This window comes from Pseudophryne corroboree, chromosome 8 (assembly GCF_028390025.1).
Source record: "Pseudophryne corroboree isolate aPseCor3 chromosome 8, aPseCor3.hap2, whole genome shotgun sequence".
NCBI classification, from domain to species: domain Eukaryota; kingdom Metazoa; phylum Chordata; class Amphibia; order Anura; family Myobatrachidae; genus Pseudophryne; species Pseudophryne corroboree.
The window spans coordinates 192,153,276-192,174,620 of NC_086451.1; the positions used below are offsets into that span (position 1 = coordinate 192,153,276).

The 21,345-nt window shown below is 47.6% G+C and overlaps 1 protein-coding gene across 5 annotated transcripts in view; it reads right to left on the bottom strand.

The window, feature by feature from the left end:
* LOC134947598 (death domain-containing protein CRADD-like) overlaps nt 1-21,345 on the bottom strand; it is a 181,530-nt gene that overhangs the window by 61,701 nt on the left and 98,484 nt on the right. For 4 of the 5 annotated variants that reach the window (XM_063935605.1, XM_063935604.1, XM_063935606.1 and 1 more), the window contains one exon: nt 1,280-2,481. The exons of the other annotated variant lie outside the window; for it this stretch is intronic. In XM_063935605.1, coding sequence (XP_063791675.1) covers nt 1,866-2,462 — 597 coding nt within the window. In that variant the 5' untranslated portion in view covers nt 2,463-2,481 and the 3' untranslated portion in view covers nt 1,280-1,865. Of the gene's footprint in view, nt 1-1,279; nt 2,482-21,345 lie in introns of those variants that run through there. 5 annotated transcript variants of the gene reach the window in all.

Genomic DNA, 21,345 nt, shown 5'->3' on the forward strand with positions numbered 1-21,345 from the left:
TCCCCTTCAATGGCACGTGATCCCTCTAAAGATTATACTCTGGCATTTTAATGCCATATTGTGTAAAGAGATTATGATCCCTCTTTCACTCTGCGCCAGGGTGGGTCCCCAGCGAGCACCGCAGCTCGAAGTCCGGGGACTGCTGCGCACTAATGCCGCCATTGTCATCGGGGACCCGTTAACCGGGACCTCGGTGTATAACTCACCACACCACGTCTATTCGGCATCTGTAAGGGGTGATGGCATGCTGCCGGTGTGGGCTCACACCCTTGGGCATGAGAAACAGCGCCTCAGGAACTCAGTGTCCTGTCAGCAGGGATTAACTCTATATTAAGTTGGTTCGGTTCGGCCCCCCTCCCCCAAGTCCCACGACGCAGGCAGACTGGTTGCCAACCGGTGCTGCCTGAAAATAATAAACTAACAAAGTCTGGAGAAAACTCTCTGGAGCTCCAGAGGAATGCACCCGGCTCCTTGGGAACATTTTTCTAAACTGAGTCTGCAGGAGGGGCATAAAGGGGAGGAGACAGAACACACTGACTGATTTCTTAAAGTGCCAGGCTCCAATGGACCCAATCTATACCCATGGTACTAATGTCACCCCCAGTATCCACTAGGACGTTAGAGAAATCACACAAATTAAATCTCTGCTATGGCCGAAATGTAATTAGTCATGACAACCCGGGCACAGATTTTTGCTATTTAGTTAGATGCACACACCTGCATTAAGCTTCCATAGGCATTAACGAGGGTGTATGTTTGCAGCTGCTGAGCAGGGGAAAAGTAAGGAAAAAATCCCTATTTTAAGGTAAACATTTTGGGACTTTGTTAAGAACCCCTGAATGCATATACCACGCAGTAAGCACTTTGAGTTAAGCCAGACCCTCCAACATGACCCGCCCCACTAGGTACAAAATGCTCTGTTTCTGGACTTCCCTCTTAATTTATGATTTCCATCACCTGTGTTGAACTAGTTAAATGATAAGAAAGCTGTTTCTTCACAGGTGATGGCAATAATAAATTAAGAGGGAAGTCCAGAAACAGAGCATTTTGTACCTAGTGGGGCGGGTCATGTTGGAGGGTATGGTTAAGCTGCAGTAAACAAAAATTCTACTGCGTCTAATTAAATTCAGCCCTAAATGGCATAATACTTACTCGATAAAAGGCCAAAGGTGTTTGATTTGCTATTATTTGAGACCGGCGAACTTGTCTGCATTCTTGTTCTTTATTATGATCAGTGCAGCAGTATTATATCTCATACTATATTAGGCGTGGCCGCAGGTGAAGAAAGAAAAACATCCATATTATTTTAATAAACATATGCTTGGTGGGCACAGACCTATAGAATCCCATTATTTATACAGAATCCATTATCCAGATAAATCAGATAACTAGAAGAAAAAGTAAATAATTTCCAATGTTTGCAAAAGGAAAGAGCACTGCTACAAAATTCAATTAGGAAGGAAATGGCACCGGTGCTGTGGGGAAAGACTGGTAATTTTAAAATGTAATATCATATGTGTTAGATATAATGGCCTCAGTTAGGGAAACAACCCCTTACTCCAGAGGTTCCCAAACACAGTCCCCAAGGCACCCGAATGGTCCAGGTTTTAAAGATATCCATGGCTCAGTACAGACGGTTAAATCAAAATTGACTAAGTTAATAATAAGTCACCTGTGGCCAAGCATGGATATACTTAAATCCTGGACTGTTAGGGTGCTTTTAGGATTGCATTTGAGAACCTCTGCCTTACGCACAAAAATCTCACAGCATTAGAGATAATAGAAGTTATCCCTATTAAGATAGACTGATCTGTAAAGTTACTGAATTACAGACCACTAAAATTATTAATGCCAATCCCACAGTATCACTGTAAAATGTTTTGCAGTATTGAAGGGTCCACCTCAGCGGCTTGTAAGGCTTTCCACAGACACTGCATAGTGGCTTTTCGACCCATGTGCCGTTTCCATGTTACCAACCCTTCCATTGCTTGTGCATGCACATTGTGGGGATGATGCATCTTACATTTATTTAATTCAACATAGTCCAGTCCGAGATATCCCAGTACCTGTTCCCATTCTGAACCCAATTTTCCTACTAGAAGGTTCAACAGTTTATCACTTGGACAGCTCTCTTGCACATTAACAGGCAATTCCATAGTTTTTTCCTCTGGTATTACATGGCTCTCCTTGCAGAGTTTCACTAAACTGTCATGGACCCAAGGGAATTCGGTTAATGAGTCCAAGAAAACTTCAAATGCCTTTGGTCCACGGGTGGGTAGAATATCCAACAGTTTCATTGTTCTTCTCTGACTGGTGACTTGTGAGTTGATTTCCTCCAAATGATCACTTGTGATTATGCCTTCTTGAAGCAGATATTGAGGCAAAAGTCCATCTGCTAGACCCTGCAAACACAGCTCCAGGCGCTGTCGTCTTAGAAGATCCCGATGTTTAGGGTCCATCATTTATGTTCGTCATCAGGACCTGTATAGGTCACAGGTACATACATATTTAAATGTTTTTACTAATGTTCAATCATAACTGCTTAATACAAGAAATACTGTACGTCTTTCTTAAGGAAATAGATGGGGGTCCAAATTCACACTAAGTTTGATTTATACTCATGCATTTTTACAGAAACATTCACTTAGTGATTATTTCAGAGGAATCAATTTTAATTAAAAACTCAAGAAGGTTTTTTTCAGAATACTATAGGCAACTAAAATATATTGTTTAGTTTTTAAAAGGGTATGGCTGTTAAGCCCTACTCCAGGTGCAATTGCAGGACTATCTAATTAAATTAGTGCCAGTATTTAATTCATGGTAAAAACGATTTGTACAATGATGTGGACAATTTGTGTTTTAGGTGTAGTTCCCCGTTAACATCAGATGGGTTACAAAAATTGAAAAACTAAAAATGAAATGTTTATGAAAACCATCATGCTGGGTGAAATGAGCCAAAATGGAATTATGTACATTGTTAGTTCATAGGTGTACTGTTTAACACCTATAACTGGGCAAGCCATTATATCAAAGAAAACTGAATTCAAACCCGGGGCCTGTCTGTGCAGAATGCCAATTTGTCAGATATCCCTGCAACTAGTATTCTGTGGACCAGGGCCGGTTCTGGGGCTTTGCGCGCCCCCCCCGGGCGGTAATGGGGGGCGTGGCTTCATACAGGGGGCGTGGTCATTTACGCCCCCTGTACAGACTACTGTAGCGCTCTGAAATGTGCCCCCCGCTGCCGCTGGCCGCACAAAATGGTCCTCTCCACGAAGGGAAACTAGACGCTTAGCGTCTAGTTCCCTTTGTGGAGAGGACCTTTGCTGTGCGGTGCGCAATGATGTCATCGCGCACCGCACAGTAAAGGACCTCTCCACGAAGTGAAACTCTAGTTTCCCTTCACAGGGGCCAGCAGCAGCGGGGGGCACAGCAGCAGCGGATCTTGCCCTGGTGCGGCGCCCTCCGGAAGGCAGCGTCCCGGGCAAAAGTCCTGCTTGCCCGTGGCAAGATCCGCTACTGCTGTGGACCTAACATTCACACATCATGTGTTTTACTGGTTCTGCAGCAACTGCAGTACATCAAAACCTCATCATGGTGGTTTTTAATAGCTATGAACCTTTAAAGCATCAATTATTACAAAAATAGGATTTTAAATACCTACCCGTAAATCCCTTTCTCGTAGTCCATAAGGGATATTAGGGATTGATTAGTACGATGGGGTATAGTCGGGTCCAAAGGAGCCAGTGCACTTTAAATTTCCTCAACTGGGTGTGCTGGCTTCTCCCCTCTATGCCTCCTCCTACAGCCCAGTTATAGGTAAACAGTGCCCGAAGGAGAATTACATACTTGAGAGAAGGAACAGAACAACAAAAAGATCTGGCAATATTAACAGCAACAGCTGAACAGGAACACATAACAGAGAACCTGCAGAAAGTCACCGCACAGAGGCGGGCGCCCAATATCCCTTATGGGCTACGAGAAAAGGATTTACCGGTAGGTATTTAAAATCCTATTTTCTCTAGCATCCATTAGGGATATTTGGGACAGATTAGTACGATGGGGATGTCCCAAAGCTTCCCGGAAGGGCGGGAACGTGTGGAGACATCTGCAGCACCGCCTGCCCAAACTGGGTATCCTCTTTGGTCAGGGTATCAAACTTGTAGAAATTCACAAAGGTGTGCAGCTCAGCATAGTTGCAGGGCCGAGACACTACGGGCAGCCGCCCAGGAAGAGCCCACCGATCTTGTAGAGTGGGCCTTCAGAGACTGCAGAACAGGTAAGGCTGCCGACGCATAGGCCTGCACTAGCGCACACAGGGGGGGTTTCTGAGTACCCAGAAACCCCCCCTGACAGACCAAAGATTTTTTTTTTTTTAAAAACAGCGGCCGCATCCTGTGATTTAAGCCCCACCCCTTTGGGGATTGGCTCCACCCCCTTCTAGAGACCCGCGAATCGCGGGTTGCACACCTGTCATGGACTGGCTGTATGTTAGCTGCAGCTGCTATTGTCTCTGATGCTGCCACAGTCCTTACATTCCGTGTTGCCTCTATTCACTCAGCCCACTCTCTGATCCTCTTCCTACCTTCCCGGAGGAAGGTACTGTATTTCAAGCATAGATTAATTCATAAATATACATACATACAGCATGCAGTAATATTTTATAAGTATATATATATATATATATATATATATATATATTGCATTGGGAAGAAGAGGCGGCACTCTGGAGATTCTGGTAAAGCAGTAAACTCTGTCAAGTGAGACTTTATCAACGTTTCGGGGTGCAAGCCCCCGTCTAAATATCTGGCGATCGGCTCGCATAGTGAGCCCCTCGCTGAGATAATGGGGCGTCCCGGCGGATGCTGCGCATCCTTGTGGAGCTTGGGGATCGAGTAGAAAATAGGGACAACAGGGTGTGGGCTCAATAATTTGATATACATATCGTGAGAAATCACGCCCTCTTCTTTAGCCTGCATTAAAATCTGATCTAATTCAGTTTTAAACTGTGCAGTAGGATCACCATCTAGTTGGGCATAAGTTTGACTGTCTGCCAACAATCGGTCACATTCTGCTATATAGTCCTCAGTATCTAATATCACAATGGCGCCCCCTTTATCGGCGCCCCTGATGATAATGTCCTGTCTGGCGCTTAAATCTCGAAGGGCGTCATGTTCTTCCTTGGACATATTTCTGTATACGTGTGGAGGGGGGTCATCCTGCAGATGCTCCAACATTCTTGTGAATGTTTTGATAGTCGCGTTTTGCGACACTGGGTCAAACTGTGACCCCGAGGTGAGTCCTTTGATCAGAGGAGCCGACATTCCTTTCTGTCTATGGTCCACATGCTTGCCAAAATGCTCTTTGAGTTTCAAACTTCTATTGAATTTAAAAGTCTCAACCTTCCATTGAAAATCATCTGGTGTCTTCGTCGGTACATACGACAGTCCCCTACTAAGGACAGCTGTTTCTGCCGTCGTTAGTGCTGCCCGTGATAAATTGAAAATTAAGTCCGACGTGACCTGGGTGGTCTTCCTCCCCGCCTTCCGCCTCGACTGGCCACCCCGTCTGGTGGGTTTCTTCTTTTGCCAGAGGCCAGTGCCCGGGTGACTGCCCCTAAAGGGACTCCTTGGGCAGACATCACTGAATCAGACACAGCTGTGTCATCCGTTTCGCTCGCAGACGTACTTGCTTGTGGTCTCTGTGTCCTCCGTCTGTAGCTTCTCTCCGACTTTCCTCTAGAGGCCGCCCCCGTGGCTTTGGCTAACCAGGTATATACCCGATGTTGCTCGTAATCGGCTTGTACTTTAAGCAATTTGGTTTTTTTATATTTGAGCAACTCGAGCCTGTATGTTTCTACCTGGTTTTTCAACTTGTCCAGCCAATTCGTTGTTTTATCATCAGAGAGGCTCTGGAGGTGTTGTTCCTCAAATGTGCGAAGTTTCTCCCTAGTAAGGTTGACCTCTCGGGTGGATTCCTCTATTACCAAAAGCATGAGGTCCATGGCGCATTTATTGAGGACAGAGATCCACCGTCTGCAGAAGCTCGGATTATAACGCCCAATGGTGGGGGTGTTTTGTACCCGAAATCCCCTCGGGATCTGCTTACTTCTATAATAGTCTGAGAGAGTTCGTCCGTGATACATAAAGTCCACTTCTCTCTTGCGTAATTTAAATAATTCGCGGAACAGTTCCTCATTGGAGGACACCAGGTTTTCTTCAAAGGCAGGCTCTTTCACTAAAATGCTTTCTGCCTCTAGGTCAGAGAAGCTTAGCACGTCATAGTTATCGCACTGTAGTAAATATGCCTGGGCATCACCAGGCTCCCCTTCAGGCGTAGTCATGTTGTGACAGAGCGGGTGTATTTCTTCCGAGCTCTTATTGACCGAGGGTATTTGCGACCACCTGTCGCTGATGGACTGCTGTATGTGCTTTTAACAGCACAATAAAGTGCAATGTGCTTGGTGCCTGTGTGCGGTGCTCAAATGTGACTTGGTGAGCCAGTGTCCCAATAAATAATTCAAGTGAGTCTTATGGAGGGTGCCCCGACCTGGTGGGACTAGGGAAAAGACTTTTTCCTTCAACCCTGTATTCAAGCTACACCCACACACTTGAAAGATACTAGTGCATTATTGAGACAGTTTGCACAGTTAGGACCCATCCCTGCAGACATGGTACTGGCCACACTGGATGTGGCCAGTTTATACACCTGTATTCCCCACCAGGCTGGGTTAACAGCTGTAAGGCATCTTATCACTAACAACCCTAAATACACGGGTCCTGATGTTGACCTGTTCGTCAGGTTACTAGAATACACCCTTAGCCATAATTATTTTCTGTTTAATGGCAGGTTTTTTCTACAGAAGACCGGCTGTGCGATGGGGTCGGCAGTGGCCCCATCGCTAGCCAATACATACATGTGGGAGGTGGAGAGACAAACATTTTTTGAGAACAGCGCGACAGCCAGGTCCATTTTTCTATACACTCGGTATATAGACGACCTGTTGCTGTTCTGGACTGGAGACGAGGGAGCCCTGGTTAAACTTATAGAGGAACATAACAACTCCTCTAGTCCGATCAAGTTTACTGTGTCCACACACAGGTCAGAAATATGTTTTTTGGACACTAAAATTCAGATACGAGGTGGTGAGTTACATACCACATTATACTCCAAGCCCACGGATCGCAATACACTCCTCAGATTTGACAGTTTCCACCCCCCAGCTTTAATCCAGGGTTTACCGTATTCTCAATTCCTCAGGGTGTGCAGAATCACCAGCGACCCTGAGGAGTTAGAGATACAGCTAGACATCATGACGAACAAATTCACACAGAGGGGTTATCCACTTAAACTTCTGAAGAATGCTCGTGCCAGGGCTTTGTCCCTTAGTAGACAGGAATTGCTACAGGTCAAAGTCCCAGTGCCCTCTGCTCCTAAAATGGCCTGGGTAAACCAGTATAACACCTCTAGCAGAAGGACCAATAAGAAAATTAAGCAATTATGGCCGATGATTACTTCAGATCCTATTCTAGTAAGCCTAAAGAACAGCCAAGTAATGCCTTGCTATACTCGCAGTTCCAATATTAAAGACCTGGTAGTGAAGAATGATGTAACGGGGTTCACAAGAACACGACCTACCACACATTTTTTAACACGCAAAGCAGGCTGTTTTAAATGCTTGGGCTGCACCACATGTAGCTACATGTTAACGGGGGACTCGATCTCACACCCACATACGGGGAAGAAATTGAAGATCCCCAAAGCATTGACATGCAGCTCGACATATGTAGTTTATGTGCTAATCTGTCCCTGCAGCCTTTACTATGTGGGCAAGACCCAGTGTCTATTTAAAGAGAGGATGGCCCAACATAGATCAGCGATCAGGGCTGCCCTGGTATCAGGGAGCAGCGAACAACCTGTGGCCCGTCATTTTGCGCAGATGCGTCACAGCCTGGCCTCTGTCCGCTACAAAATAGTGGACCAGGTTCCGGAGTCCATCCGAGGCGGTAACCGAGCAAAAAAACTGTTGCAACTGGAGGCAAGGTGGATCCACAAACTAGATACGATTCACCCCCGTGGTCTTAATGAATACCTGAGTCTAAATTGTTTTCTGTGAGGCTGGATGTAGAATCAGGGTTGAAGATGGTTAATACAGGATGCATTCCCCCAGTAGTATGGGAAGGATCATTCTGAACGCAGTTGACAGGGTAGTCAAATCAGACCATCAGATTTATTAGGAAAGGTCAGATAGAAATAAACATGGGGACCCTTGCACCTATTGTCCCCTTTAAATGCCGGTTGACTATTGAGGTTGAAGTTTATTGAGTTTAATTAATGGCAGACCGACAGGACAGGTCATTGTTCATGTAACCGTTAAGATCAGATTGGACAAATTACAGCTGTTGGTGCTTTTATAGTTTTAAATCACTTAATATGGTTAAGATACATTTTCTGGTAGGATTTATTGCAGATCCTAGATTGTTTTGGAGCACTTGATGTTTTTATATCACTTATGGTGCACAACATTGTGTGCCGTTTGGGCACTAGAAGCACTGTTTTAAACAATTATGTATTGTCATTTCCACGTAAGTGGTCCGAATTACACTGCTTGTTATGTATATGTATTTTTTTGTAGTTGTCCGTTGCCATGGCAACTTGTTGCCATGACGGCACAGATTCCCTGCTCGTGTGGGCCCTCCCCACGGCTACGTCGCCCGGCAACAAAGCCACGTCACCCGGAAGGGGCGGAGACTGCCGAAACCGGAAGTGCGGGCTCCGGAGCTCGGGACGCCGCTGGCCGTGACGGAGGGGGCAGAGCCAGGAACTGGTAAGGTATTTAAGTTTAGTTTATCACTGTGTTTATTTGTATTGCTGTGTCTTGAAGAAGGGAGTACGTCTCCCGAAACGTCACCCATTAAAAGCACGTTTTCTACTTTCAAGTAAGTCTCCTGAGTGCCGCCTTCCATCTTCTATATGCAGAGCGATTTTGCTTAAGGAGGGCACCAGAGCCAATTCCCTGCGGGACAGAGGAGTGCCAGACCAAGGACAGTGCTATATATATATATATATATATATATATATAATAACTTATATGACCAGACGCTTGTTCATTCTACCCGTGGGTACTGCATCTCCGACTGCTCCCTCGACGTGGTGTCCGGACGAGTCACGGCTGACATCCTCACCCGGCGGCGCGGGTTTCAGGTCCTGGTCCTCGGACGGCGGTGTGCAGGTTATGCCTGGGTTGTAATTTGTTATACCATGTGGTAATCAGCCCACAGAGTGGGAATACAGGGTACGAGTCTCTTTAATCATTGCGAGCTGCATAGACTTACCTGTGTGTCAAATAAAATCAAACTGATCTGCACTATGAGCACATCCTTCTTTTGTTCCTAGAGATCTATATATATATATATATATATATATATATATATATATATATATATACACTGCTCAAAAAAATAAAGGGAACACTAAAATAACACATCCTAGATCTGAATGAATGAAATATTCTTATTAAATACTTTGTTCTTTACATAGTTGAATGTGCTGACAACAAAATCACACAAAAATTATCAATGGAAATCAAATTTATTAACCCATGGAGGTCTGGATTTGGAGTCGCCCTCAAAATTAAAGTGGAAAGACACACTACAGGCTGATCCAATTTTGATGTAATGTCCTTAAAACAAGTCAAAATGAGGCTCCGTAGTGTGTGTGGCCTCCACGTGCCTGTATGACCTCCCTACAACGCCTGGGCATGCTCCTGATGAGGTGGGGGATGTTCTCCTGAGGGATCTCCTCCCAGACCTGGACTAAAGCATCCGCCAACTCCTGGACAGTCTGTGGTGTAACGTGGCGTTGGTGGATGGAGCGAGACATGATGTCCCAGATGTGCTCAATTGGATTCAGGTCTGGGGAACGGGCGGGCCAGTCCATAGCATCAATGCCTTTGTCTTGCAGGAACTGCTGACACACTCTAGCCACATGAGGTCTAGCATTGCCTTGCATTAGGAGGAACCCAGGGCCAAGCGCACCAGCATATGGTCTCACAAGGGGTCTGAGGATCTCATCTTGGTACCTAATGGCAGTCAGGCTACCTCTGGCGAGCACATGGAGGGCTGTGCAGCCCCCCAAAGAAATGCCACCCCACACCATTACTGACCCACTGCCAAACCGGTCATGCTGGAGGATGTTGCAGGCAGCAGAACGTTCTCCTTGGCGTCTCCAGACTCTGTCATGTCTGTCACATGTGCTCAGTGAGAACCTGCTTTCATCTGTGAAGAGCACAGGGCACCAGTGGCGAATTTGCCAATCTTGGTGTTCTCTGGCAAATGCCAAACGTCCTGCACGGTGTTGGGCTGTAAGCACAACCCCCACCTGTGGACATCAGGCCCTCATACCACCCTCATGGAGTCTGTTTCTGATCGTTTGAGTAGACACATGCACATTTGTGGCTTGCTGGAGGTCATTTTGCAGGGCTCTGGCAGTGCTCCTCCTGTTTCTCCTTGCACAAAGGCGGAGGTAGCGGTTCTGCTGCTGGGTTGTTGCCCTCCTACGGCCTCCTCCACGTCTCCTGATGTACTGGCCTGTCTCCTGGTAGCGCCTCCATGCTCTGGACACTACGCTGACAGACACAGCAAACCTTCTTGCCACAGCTCGCATTGATGTGCCATCTTGGATGAGCTGCACTACCTGAGCCACTTATGTGGGTTGTAGGGAGGTCATACAGGCACGTGGAGGCCACACACACTACTGAGCCTCATTTTGACTTGTTTTAAGGACATTACATCAAAGTTGGATCAGCCTGTAGTGTGTTTTTCCACTTTAATTTTGGGGGTGACTCCAAATCCAGACCTCCATGGGTTAATAAATTTGATTTCCATTGATAATTTGTGTGTGATTTTGTTGTCAGCACATTCAACTATGTAAAGAACAAAGTACTTAATAAGAATATTTTATTCATTCAGATCTAGGATGTGTTATTTTAGTGTTCCCTTTATTTTTTTGAGCAGTGTATATATATATATAATTTATACAGTGTATGTGTAATGTGAAAATGTCTTGTAAACGACATTGAAGCGTTGAAGACAAAGTCTTTCTGAGCTACGAGTGCCGCCGACACATGTATTATATGGATGGTAATGGCTTAGTTTCATTATTACCGGAGGGCACCGGCGCTACCTAAAGCTGATTGAGGAAATGGAGTGCGGCAGATGGCTGGTATATATATATATATATATATATATATATATATATATATATGTAGACAAATACATATACATATTGGTTTCCATATCTGGCTAACCCCTTCAAGGTCTAGCACCTGGCATTGTCATGTTTCTATACAGTGATGGGTTTCTAATACATTTTTAGAATAGTTCTATGACTATTCTAAAATACATTTGGTCTATCTACGAGTATCTATCTGTCTGTCTGTCTGTCTATCTATCTATCTATCATCTCATGTAGGCCTATCTATGCTAGTTTAACGGACCTGGCATATACTGGGTCACCACAGTCTCCACCCCCGTGCTTGGCTCCACCCCCCTCTGGAAACCCCCTCCTGCATATCCTGCGTTTGCCCCTGGCCTGTTGGATTGTAAGCCTAATCCAACGAGCAATAGACTGCTTAGAAGTAGGGCTTTTTCTGCGCATCATAGAGCACGAAGCAGGGCTTTTTCTGCAATCATAGAGCATGATCAAGGAATCTGTCTTTCTGATCCGAGCCGTCCTATTGATATAAATTTTCAAGGCACGCACAGCATCCAATGCCTCCGGAGGAGCAGAAGTGTCAGAACTGGACGGAATCACGATAAGTTGATTCAAGTGAAACGCGGAGACCACCTTTCGCAGGAACTGCTGTCTAGTCCGGAGCTCCGCTCTGTTCTCGTACAAGACCAAGTACGACTTTTGCACGACAAGGCCCCCAATTCTGAGACACGCCTAGCAGAAGCCAGGGCCAGTAACATCACCATTTTCCACGTGAGGTACTTATCTTCTACTGTCGTCAGAGGTTCAAACCAGGAGGACTGTAGAAAACTTAACACCACATCCAGATCCCAAGGTGTCGCAGGCGGCACGAATGGAGGTTGTATGTGTAGCAACCCTTGCAAGAAGGTCTGAACGTCTGGCAAGAGAGCCAACTTCTTCTGGAAGAAGATGGAAAGAGCTAAAATCTGGATCTTAATGGATCCCAGACGTAAGCCTTTATCCACTCCAGCCTGCAGAAATCATAGGAACCTTCCCAAGTTGAATTCTGCAGAGGGATATGTGTGTTCCTCGCACCAAGAGACATATCTCCGCCAGATATTATGATAGTGTTTTGACGTCACAGGTTTTCTGGCTCGCACGATAGTGGCAATGACCTTTTTGGAAAGCACTTTGTGAGCTAGGATGTTCCGCTCACCTTCCATGCCATCAAACGAAGCCACCGTAAGTCTGGGTAGACGAACGGTCCATGTTGAAGAAGATCCCTTCTAGCGGTAGAGGCCAAGGGTCCTCTACGGACATGTCCAGAAAAGCCGATGTCACGCCGCCGCCCCGCCCGCCATACTTACCTCTCCGGGAGCGCTGGTCCTCTCTGCGGCCGTCCTCGCTGGCGGCTCCCGGCGCTCTGTCCGGCGTCTGGGCGGGTGACGTCATCAGGCACTTCCCACCAACCAGACGGTGGTGGGAAGTATAAATTCTGGCGCCAGGCACTGCATCAGTGCCTGAGTATCATCAGTTCCCCAGAGTGGTGATCACCAGACCTCCGTGCCTCCAGCACCTCCGTGCCTCCAAGCACCTCCGTGCCTCCAGCACCTCCGTGCCTCCAAGCACCTCCGTGCCTCCAGCACCTCAGTGCCGCCACGCACTTCTGTATCTCCTAGCACAGTCAGTGACTCCCGCGTCCTGTACCTCTAATTTACTGTGCTTCCAGCAAACACAGCCCTCCGCACCGTGCATCCCAGTCGCGGTTACTATTCCCAATCTTCCTGTTCTCCAGCCACGCTCATCATCATCTGTCTGCAGAGGATTCATCAGCCCCTTTCAAGTTCTTGTTTTTCAGGAGATCTTCAATATTCAACATGTGCCTCCTGCCTGCTGTCCGAATCCTGTATGAGGAAAACCTACATTCGGCCATCTCTGCTGCGGCCCAGTAGCGGTTCCTCTTCCCGACCTTCGGAAGATACCCCGAGTCCACAACAATCCCAAACCAGGTCAGTGATAGTATACTTAGGCACTATGGACCCGGGGGATCGGAACACGGAATCAAGTGCTATCCAGAATCTGGCTTCCCGAGTACAAAGTCAGGAAGCGGCACAAGGTCAGGTGATGCAGTACCTCCAGGAGTTGTCCGGGCGTCTGGATCAGATTCAAGCGTCCCTAGCCTCTGTAATTCAGGCACCAGTTCCCGTAGCCGCACCAGTTGCCGCTTCCAGCAATGTTCAGCCATCGGCCGGTGCCACTCCGCGCCTTCAACTGCCTACTCCGTCCCGTTATAATGGTAATCCTAAAAATTGTCGTGGTTTTTTAAACCAGTGCGAGGTGCATTTCGAGCTACTTGCACATAATTTTCCTACAGACCGGTCCAAGGAGGCATATATTATTTCTCTGCTGGAAGGATCTGCCTTGGATTGGGTGTCTCCACTATGGGAACGATCTGATTCACTGGTTTCCAATTACCCCGAATTCATCACGTCTTTTCGAAGAATTTTTGACGAGCCCGGCAAGATGACCTCGGCCTCTTCAGACTTGCTCCGCATCCGTCAAGGCTCCCGATCCGTGGGTCAGTATGTGGTTCATTTTCAAACCATTGCCTACGAACTTCGCTGGAATAATGAGGCCCTGAGAGCTGCTTTCTGGAACGGTCTCTCTGATCGCCTGAAGGATGAGTTGGTCACTCGGGAGCTTCCGGATTCTTTAGAGGAATTGATCTCTCTCTGCGTCAAGGTAGATTTACGGATGCAGGAACGTGGAGGTGAACGTAGTCGATCGGATCGTTCTAGGTTCCGGCTCCCCCCTGCAAGGCAAGCAGTGGTCCCAAGCCCGGACGAACCCATGCAGATTAACCGATCCGGATTGTCTCCGGAAGAGCGACAGCGTCGTCGTGTGGGTAAACTCTGTCTGTACTGTGGAGCTGCAGGTCACTTCATCAAGTCCTGCATATCCCGTCCGTGAAACGGGAAGGCCCAGCTTGTTCCGGAGGAGTCAAGTTGGGGGTTACGACTAAATCTTCTCCAACTTCCGACTGTTTGCTCCCTGTATCTTTAACCACCAACTCTACTTCCAAGTCTTTCGAGGCCCTGTTGGACTCCGGGGCTCCGAAGAATTTCGTTTCTTCTCTCTGTGTCCAAAGCCTGAATTTGGAAGTACGGCCCATCGAGCGGCCTATCTCCTTGACAGCTATCAATGGTACTAGGATATCCAAGGGTCTCATAAACGGGCGCACGGTCCCAGTTAAACTACAGGTCGGGGCTCTACATCAAGAATATTTGGAATTCCTGGTGATTCCGGAAATGCATTACGATCTGGTTCTCGGAATGCCTTGGCTCAAAATTCACAATCCCCATATCGATTGGAAGACCTCACAGATTCTGTCTTGGAGTTCTTTTTGTCACGCTAACTGTCTCACCCCTGTCTGTCCGCTTCGTGTCTCTACTAAGGCGGAGGAAGAACTTATCCCGGAGGCGTATCAAGAGTTCAAGGATGTGTTCTCGGAACAGGCGGCTGACCAGTTACCACTCCATAGGCCTTGGGACTGCCCCATTGACCTCATCCCAGGGAAAATGCCGCCCCGGGGTCGCAATTATCCTCTGTCCCTTCCAGAGACACAAGCTATGTCAGACTATATGAAGTCCAATCTTCACAAGGGATACATTCGCCCCTCTATTTCCCCGGCTGGAGCGGGCTTCTTCTTCGTGAAAAAGAAGGACGGGGGGTTAAGACCATGTATCGACTACCGCGGCCTAAACGATATTACCATCAATAATAAATACCCCTTGCCCGTAATCACAGAGCTATTTGATAGGGTTCGTGGTGCCCACGTTTTTTCCAAGCTCGATTTGAGGGGGGCCTATAACCTTATACGCATCAGAGAGGGAGATGAATGGAAGACCGCCTTCAATACCCGAGATGGGCATTATGAGTATCTGGTGATGCCGTTCGGTCTTAGCAATGCTCCTGCTGTCTTCCAGGGGTTCGTCAACGAAATCTTCCGAGACATGTTATACCGAAGTGTCGTGGTATATTTGGATGACATACTGATTTTTTCCAAAGATCTTGCTGAACACAGGACACAGGTCAAAGAGGTACTCCGCTGTTTACGTGAGAATCATCTCTATGCCAAGATCTCCAAGTGTACCTTCGAAGTAACATCAATACCGTTCCTCGGTTATATCATCTCGGGGACGGAGCTTCGTATGGACCCGGAGAAACTTTCCGCCATTCGGGACTGGGCACAGCCACTCTCCTTGAAAGCAATACAAAGATTCCTGGGTTTTGCGAACTATTACAGAAAATTCATTAGGAGTTTCTCCACCATTGTTGCGCCCATTACCGCCTTGACGAGGAAGGGCTCCAACCCGGGTTTGTGGCCTCCCGAAGCCATAGAGGTTTTTTCCCACTTGAAATCAGCTTTTATGTCCGCTCCAGTACTCCAACAACCAAATTTCGAAGAACCTTTCTTCCTAGAAGTTGATGCATCCTCGGTCGGAGTTGGGGCCGTTCTCTCTCAGTACTCCTCAGATAGGAAATTACATCCGTGTGGCTTCCACTCTCGTAAATTCTCTCCGGCCGAACGAAATTACACTATTGGAGATCAGGAACTCTTGGCAATTAAATCTGCCTTGGAAGAGTGGAGATATCTCTTAGAAGGGGCCAAACATGTGATTACCATTTACACCGACCACAAAAATTTGTTGTATATCAAAACCGCACAGTGCTTGAATCCTCGCCAAGCTAGATGGGCACTCTTCTTCACTCGATTTTCTTTTGTTATCAAGTACCGGGCCGGGACTTTCAATACTAAAGCGGATGCGCTGTCCCGTTCACAAACTCCCACTGATGAAGAGGATTCTTTGAGCGGAGTTTAATTCTGAATCCAATTTCTGTCTCCGCTGCTTCAACTACTCCGGGTCCTCCCCCTGGAAGAATGTCTGTACCAGCTAAATTCCAGCCGAGAATACTACAGTGGGCCCATATCTCCAAGTTTTCCAGTCATCCCGGCGCCCAGAAGATGTACAAGTTTCTGCAAAGATCTTACTGGTGGGACACCATGAGGAAGGATGTACAGGATTATGTTAATTCTTGTCCACAGTGTACACAGCATAAATCTCCTCGCCTGTCTCCTGCTGGGTTACTTCGTTCTCTGTCTATTCCTATGAAACCCTGGACTCACATTTCCATGGACTTCATCACCGACTTGCCCTGTTCCAAAGGTTACAACACCGTCTGGGTGATCGACAACCGTTTTTCGAAGATGGCGCACTTCGTTCCATTGACTGGTCTGCCGACAGCTCCTAAATTAGCGCTATTATTCATCCGAGAACATTTTCGGTTGCATGGGTTGCCTCAAGAAATAGTCTCTGATCGAGGGGTACAGTTCACCGCAAGGTATTGGAATCTCTCTGCTCGGCCTTACAAATTAAACTTAAGTTTTCGTCCGCTTATCACCCCCAAACTAATGGGCAAACGGAACGAGTCAATCAAGATTTGGAGACTTTCCTCCGCCTGTATCTCTCTCCTTCACAGGACAACTGGGTAGAGTTGTTGCCTTGGGCAGAGTTTGCCCATAACCATTCATTTAATTCCTCTACTGGCGAATCTCCGTTCTTCATCAACTATGGTTTCCACCCACGAGTTCTGGAATTACCAATTCTTCCAACAGGAGAGGTTCCAGCTGTGACTTCCACTCTACTACACTTCAAACAAATTTGGAGTAAGGTTCATGCTAGTCTTAAAAAGGTTTCTGTCCGATACAAGTTCTTTGCGGACAAGAAACGGCGAGCCGCTCCTCAATACAAGGTTGGCGACAGGGTATGGCTTTCCACACGTAACTTTCGGCTAAAGGTACCCTCCATGAAGTACGCCCCAAGATTTATCGATCCATACCCTGTGCTACAAATCCTGAATCCTGTGGTCTGCAAGTTGGGATTACCTTCTCACCTACGCATACCGAATGCCTTTCATGTTTCTCTTCTTCGTCCTCTCATCCTTAATCGTTTTCATTCTAAGCCCTTGTTAGGGTCTCCTGCCCTGTGCTGCCACGTCGTCATGGCAACCGGGAGACAAGTGCTAGCGGAGTAACCTGAGCGCAGCTGATACTCCGGTTCGGGTCTTTTGCTGTGCAGTGGTTATAGGCTCTGTGCACGGCAGGGGATCCGGTGCTGGTTTTTGTGCTCACAGTCTGTGAGGTCTGAGTGGGGCGTGGACAGCACCTGCTTTATAAGGCCTCTTCTCAGGGTAAGCAGATGCTGCTGAATCTTTGTTGGTTAGTCAGTTCCTGAAAGTTAACCAGTACTGTGTAGCTTTGTATTTGTTTGTTGCTTACTGCAAATAGGCCTGGGGATTTGGTATTACACTCTGCCAATCCAGACCTAGCAGTAAGACTGGAGTCAGTCGTTTAGCTTGCTGGGGTTCTGTTACTACTCTGTGAACTTAGCAAGTTTGCGGCTGTATTCTAAGAATTGCCTGTCTAATCCTGTCTCACTGTGCTAGGTGTCAGGGGTCAGTTTAGTGGCAGTAAGCTGAACCTGTGCACTGCAAGTGAGAATTAGGATTGTGGAGACTCTCCTTGTGTCTATCATTCCATCTCTGACCAAGGAGTTTACTGCCACACCCGTTGGTAACCCTTTAGGGTTTTGCTGTTGCCCTTAGCAACAGCATTTCGGGTTCTCTACGTATTAAAACACAACATCTTGCTTTTCCCATCTGAGCAGTTCTAATACAAGGGAGATACCCAGTTCCTTAGCCTCTGGGCTTCTCTGTTCACCTTGTGTGTATTTTGTTACCCTATCACCTTCTGTGTACGTTATGTCATATTCCCCAGTCTGTCTGTGAGTCCATTTGTTTTGCATAACAGTTCAAACACCAGTACATTCCTGCAGGCACTGGAGTGCATAACAGTTCTGACACCAGTACTTTCCTGCAGGCACTGGTGTGCATAACAGCCCTCAAGTCCCACTTCGGTAAAAACTGAAACTGGGACAGACTTCGAGATCAAAACTATTCTGAACTCTCGTTATCATCATAAGAACCTGCAATATCTGGTAGAATGGAAAGGTTATGGTCCTGAGGAGAGAAGTTGGATAGGAGCTTCTGAGGTCTCAGCTCCTCGACTAATCTGAATTTTCCATGCCAAGCACCCTACGAAGCCTGGGAAGTGTCCAGGGGCCACCCCTAGAGAAGGGGGTACTGTCACGCCGCCACCCCGCCCGCCATACTTACCTCCCTGGGCGCGCTGGTCCTCTCTGCGGCCGTCCTCGCTGGCAGCTCCCGGCGCTCTGTCCGGCGTCTGGGCAGGTGACGTCATCAGGCACTTCCCACCAACCAGACGGTGGTGGGAAGTATAAATTCTGGCGCCAGGCACTGCATCAGTGCCTGAGTATCATCAGTTCCCCAGAGTGGTGATCACCAGACCTCCGTGCCTCCAGCACCTCCGTGCCTCCAAGCACCTCCGTGCCTCCAAGCACCTCCTTCCCTCCAGCACCTCCGTCCCTCCAGCACCTCCGTGCCTCCAAGCACCTCCGTGCCTCCAGCACCTCAGTGCCGCCAAGCACTTCTGTATCTCCTAGCACAGTCAGTGCCTCCCGCGTCCTGTACCTCTAATTTACTGTGCTTCCAGCAAACACAGCCCTCTGCACCGTGCATCCCAGTCGCGGTTACTATTCCCAATCTTCCTGTTCTCCAGCCACGCTCATCATCATCTGTCTGCAGAGGATTCATCAGCCCCTTTCAAGTTCTTGTTTTTCAGGAGATCTTCAATATTCAACACGTGCCTCCTGCCTGCTGTCCGAATCCTGTATGAGGAAAACCTACATTCGGCCATCTCTGCTGCGGCCCAGTAGCGGTTCCTCTTCCCGAACTTCGGAAGATACCCCGAGTCCACAACAATCCCAAACCAGGTCAGTGATAGCCGCGTACCACGTTTTTCGGGGTCAATCCGGGGAAATCAAGATTGCTTCCACTCTTTGATGTCTGATCCGCTTGAGCACCCTTGGGATCAGCGGAATCGGAGGAAACAGGTAGACCAGTTGGTAAGGCCAAGGCGATGTCAGAGCATCCACTGCTGTCGAAGTCGAAAATATTATACCCACATGCATCACGTGCAAACACCACACAGAGTGGCCTCCGTGCGTGTGCTTGTTCTGCCGTGCGTGCGCATACCCGCACATTGCGTATATTGGCTCACGAAGTCCTGCGTATTAACGCGTGGTATGAGTAAATACAGTAGCACAGAAAAGCCACAAAGACATATTTGATATTTAATCCACATAGTGCATAATTTACACATAGCCTACACGCATCACACCAGCAAGTTACATTTGCTTCAGAAGGACTATTGTATAAAAGCCGTCTCAGGCTATTCTCTGAAGGTCATCTTTCCAGACTTGACTGAGGACCAGATCCGGTTGGCGCAGGTGATCAAACGTATGTATCATTGGTTGTAGCTTTTCTCTTGTGTTATTGTATTTCTCAGACGTCCTAGAGGATGCTGTGACTCCGTAAGGACCATGGGGTATAGACGGGATCCACAGGAGCTTGGGAACACTAAAAAGACTTTGACTGGGTGTGAACTGGCTCCTCCCTCTATGCCCCTCCCCCAGACCTCAGTTAGACTTTGTGCCCAGGAGTGACTAGACACACACTAGGGGAGCGCTACTGAGTTTCTCTAAAAGACTTTATGTTAGGTTTTTTATTTTCAGGGAGACCTGCTGATTACAGGCTCCCTGCAGCGTGGGAGTGAGGGGAGAGAAGCAGTCCTACTTCTTCTTAGTTCAAGGTCTCTGCTTCTTAGGCTACTGGACACCATTAGCTCCAGAGGGTTCGAGCACTTGGTTCGCCTAGCTGCTTGTTCCCGGAGCCGCGCCGTCACCCCCCTCACAGAAGCCAGAAGAAAGAAGCCGGGTGAGTATGTGAAGAACAGAAGACTTCAGTGACGGCAGAAGACTTCAGTAACGGAGGTAACACGCAGCGGTCGCGCTGCGCTCCTTGCTCCCACACACCATCGGCACTCACAGGATGCAGGGTGCTGGGGGGGAGCGCCCTGGGCAGCAAGTTACTAGAAGTTTAAAATACAGCTGGCATGTGTGCAGACTCTGTACCTGGGCACTGTTCCGATACCCCACCGGATATCGCAGCGGTCAGGCTGCGCGCCATTGCTCCCACACGCCAACGGTTGTTAAGAGGGTGCAGGGCGCTAGGGAGGGAGCGCCCTGAGCAGCAATGTGTATATATAACTTGTTGGGGGTGACAGTACACCTATACAGTGTCTATACACTGTATAGGGATCCCCGTTGGCATACACAAAGTTATATATTTTGCGGGCTGGAGCTCGCCAGGAGGGGCGGGGCTAAGCCTTCACTTCAAGATACAGTGCCATTTTCTGCTTGTCCCCGCCAAAAGCATGAGGGGGCACAATGTTGAGTGCTGTTTAGAGGAAAATAGCGCTATTTTTGGACAAATGGGCTGGTATTCTGTGTGTTATAAATATATATTTATATCTGTGTGTTCCCTGTCGGATACCCACTATAGTTTAGTCGACATAGGTCGACAGGTGTGCGTGCTCTGTCATTTATGCGGATCACGGTCGACATTGCCGGCTACTGTTGGTACTTGATTCTGTAGATGCAGTGTCAGCAAGTCGGTAGTTGTATACTTGTCAAAAGTAAACTCTGTACGGGAGACACAGTAGTATGTGGGTGATTCTGTCAGCACCGACTGTTATTACTGGGTGTTAATGAACATGCGGTAACTACCTATACCTGTATATATGTTATATGTATATGTGGGGTACGGCTCCGTGGGCCTTTAGCTCGTGCGCAGACATGGTAGTACATATAGGGGAGTGTTATTGAACTTATGTATCTTCCTTCAGTCCCCTCGGAGTTATAAGTATGTTACTTTACCTGGTTACTACTCCCTGCTGTCGACGAATACTAGGTTTCTGTCGACCATAATGTTTCCTGGCAGATCCACAACTGGGGTTTCAGTACATGCTCATACACAGTCAGAACACATTAATGTCACCAGTGACCCGTTGGTTCCGGATAATCCGCATATATATATAATATCTTTGAAGCTGCGCTGTCAGCTCGTCATTTAAACCAGCTATCTGCTGTTCAGCAAGTCCTCTGAGTGCCAGAC